The following is a 2,030-nucleotide window of genomic DNA, read 5'->3' on the forward strand; positions in this document are numbered from 1 at the left end:
AGATTTGTGGATTGCATCAGAAGTTATCATAGTCGAAGAAGAACGGTTCATTTTCACAATCAGCTTGTCCAGAATTCTGCCATTAATGGCGTACCCACGAAAACGTGGTTTTTGAAGTTTTACGCTACGCACTGGCAACACTCACTTCGAAGGATCAATTCCTTTCATGTCATCATCATCAGCATCATCATCGAGGATCTCAGACGATTCTTCTTCAGAGGAGTCTTCAACCAAATAAATAATCAACGGCTCAACATCTTGCAGCCCATCTGCTTTCCACATGTCACTTTCGATGTTTGTCACATACCTCACTTAGTTTTGCCAATTTTCTGTTGTTACACGCTCAAACGTTTCATGAATTAAATTTTCTACGTCTTTAACTTTGAATGTTTTATTATTTGTCCAAACGTAGTGTTTTACTTGAGACCACACAATAGGGTTGAGCTCACAGTGATAAGAGGGTAATCGGAGAACAGTGTATCCTATTTCTTTAGCCCATTCGTCAGTCTTATATTTTTCATATTTAGGAGGATGATGAAGATCCATCAAATCTTTCTTTAACATATCCTCATCATACTCAATCTTATGCAAGGTTAACCACTGCCGTATGTCGTCTGTCTTCCAAGATTTGATTGACAGTGGCTCCTTGGGGCGACTATGATATGATGCATTATCCATTACGATAACTGACCCTGGAGGAAGATTTGTGAGTAACTGATTCCGGAAGTATTCCTCAAACAAAACTCCATCCATTTCCTCATGAGCGTCAGCCGTATTTTTCTTACACAAGAAAAAATCTTGCCCCAGTTATGAAACCCTGTTCGTTCCCAGCATGAACCAAAGCATGTCGCGGTCCACGCACTGTTGGATGTTTAAGTCCGCAAGAAAGTCCATACAGAAAAGCTTATCTGCTTTAATTGTTTTGTCTGTCCACTCCTTATCCGCGGCTATCCCAATATTTACCCACGATTCGTCCATGTATACTATGTTTCTATTTTGGTTTCGAAATTTTTCTATTTGCCATATATATGTGTGGTGCAACGACACAATATTCTCTCTCTATATAAGCATGGCCTTACTTTGTCTTTTCTCATAGGCAAAATCAAGCTCTTTTAGAAGTACATGGAACGTGGATCTTTTAAAGTTCTGCAAATCAGGATCTGAATTTACCTGTTTGAAAACGGAATTGAGTGTTGGTTGCAAATTTCTAAAGAATTCATAAACCTTTTGCCTGATCGTACCCCTAACAAACTCACTATATTTTACAAATTGACTGTTCTTTGCGATTTTCTTCCTTAATCGCTTCTTGTTCGATGTTACTAAAGGTCCACTTGATAACTCGCTTCGAATTTTGAAAACAGTTGTCCTGGAAGTTTTCGTGGCTTCAGCTGTTTCACTCGTGACCCAACTTATACTTTTACCCGGGTTTTTCTGCTTTAAATAATTAATCACGTTCATGACAATAACACTTCCTTTGTCCTTCAACACTTGACCATTCTTACGCTTAAAAAGGTACTGGCTGTAACTTCTTCCATTTTAATATATTAACGCACACACAGAGAGAGATATATACGCGATTTTGTTCGCAGAACAGCACAGTACGTAAATGAACACAATCAACAAAATTCCGAATGCTCAGAGACCACACTCCGCCACACTCTGCACAATAGCGAAGACACAACAGAAAATAATTTTGACTGGAGTCTGACATGAGTTATCTAGCGCAGGGCCGTCGCGTGGGCGGGGCGACCGGGGTGATCTCCCCCAGAGGGCGCCAGGACGACAAATCAACAAAATTCAAGGAATTCACATTATGTTGGTAAATGATTTTTTTAAAATTGATGTTAACTCAGATATTTTAATAACGATCAGGCCATGGTTAAGTAAAACAACCGGTAATGTAAAACATCGTCTAGGATTGTTCAACTGGAATTCCCTCCAGCGCTCCGTGAGAAGAATTTTATCTTGTAAAACTGACGAGATCTGCTTCTACTTACTTCTTAGCCGTATGATAGTTTGGTACACTCCGC

General features: G+C 39.6%; 1 protein-coding gene across 1 annotated transcript; it reads right to left on the reverse strand.

Annotated features, from left to right (window-relative positions):
• Positions 1–312: 312 nt before the first annotated feature.
• Positions 313–753, reverse strand: LOC145679446 (uncharacterized). Its single transcript, XM_081750027.1, has one exon. The coding sequence runs from the start codon at positions 751–753 to the stop codon at positions 313–315; it is 441 nt and encodes a 146-aa protein (XP_081606153.1).
• Between the last annotated feature and the right edge of the window lie 1,277 nt (positions 754–2,030).

This window comes from Thermobia domestica, chromosome 2 (genome assembly GCF_964235325.1).
Source record: "Thermobia domestica chromosome 2, izTheDome1.hap1.1, whole genome shotgun sequence".
NCBI classification, from domain to species: Eukaryota; Metazoa; Arthropoda; class Insecta; order Zygentoma; family Lepismatidae; genus Thermobia; species Thermobia domestica.

What these genes read in the sequence shown, in the direction of transcription:
- LOC145679446 (XM_081750027.1), bottom strand. Translation starts at nt 753, where the DNA reads ATGGATGGAGTTTTGTTTGAGGAATACTTCCGGAATCAGTTACTCACA.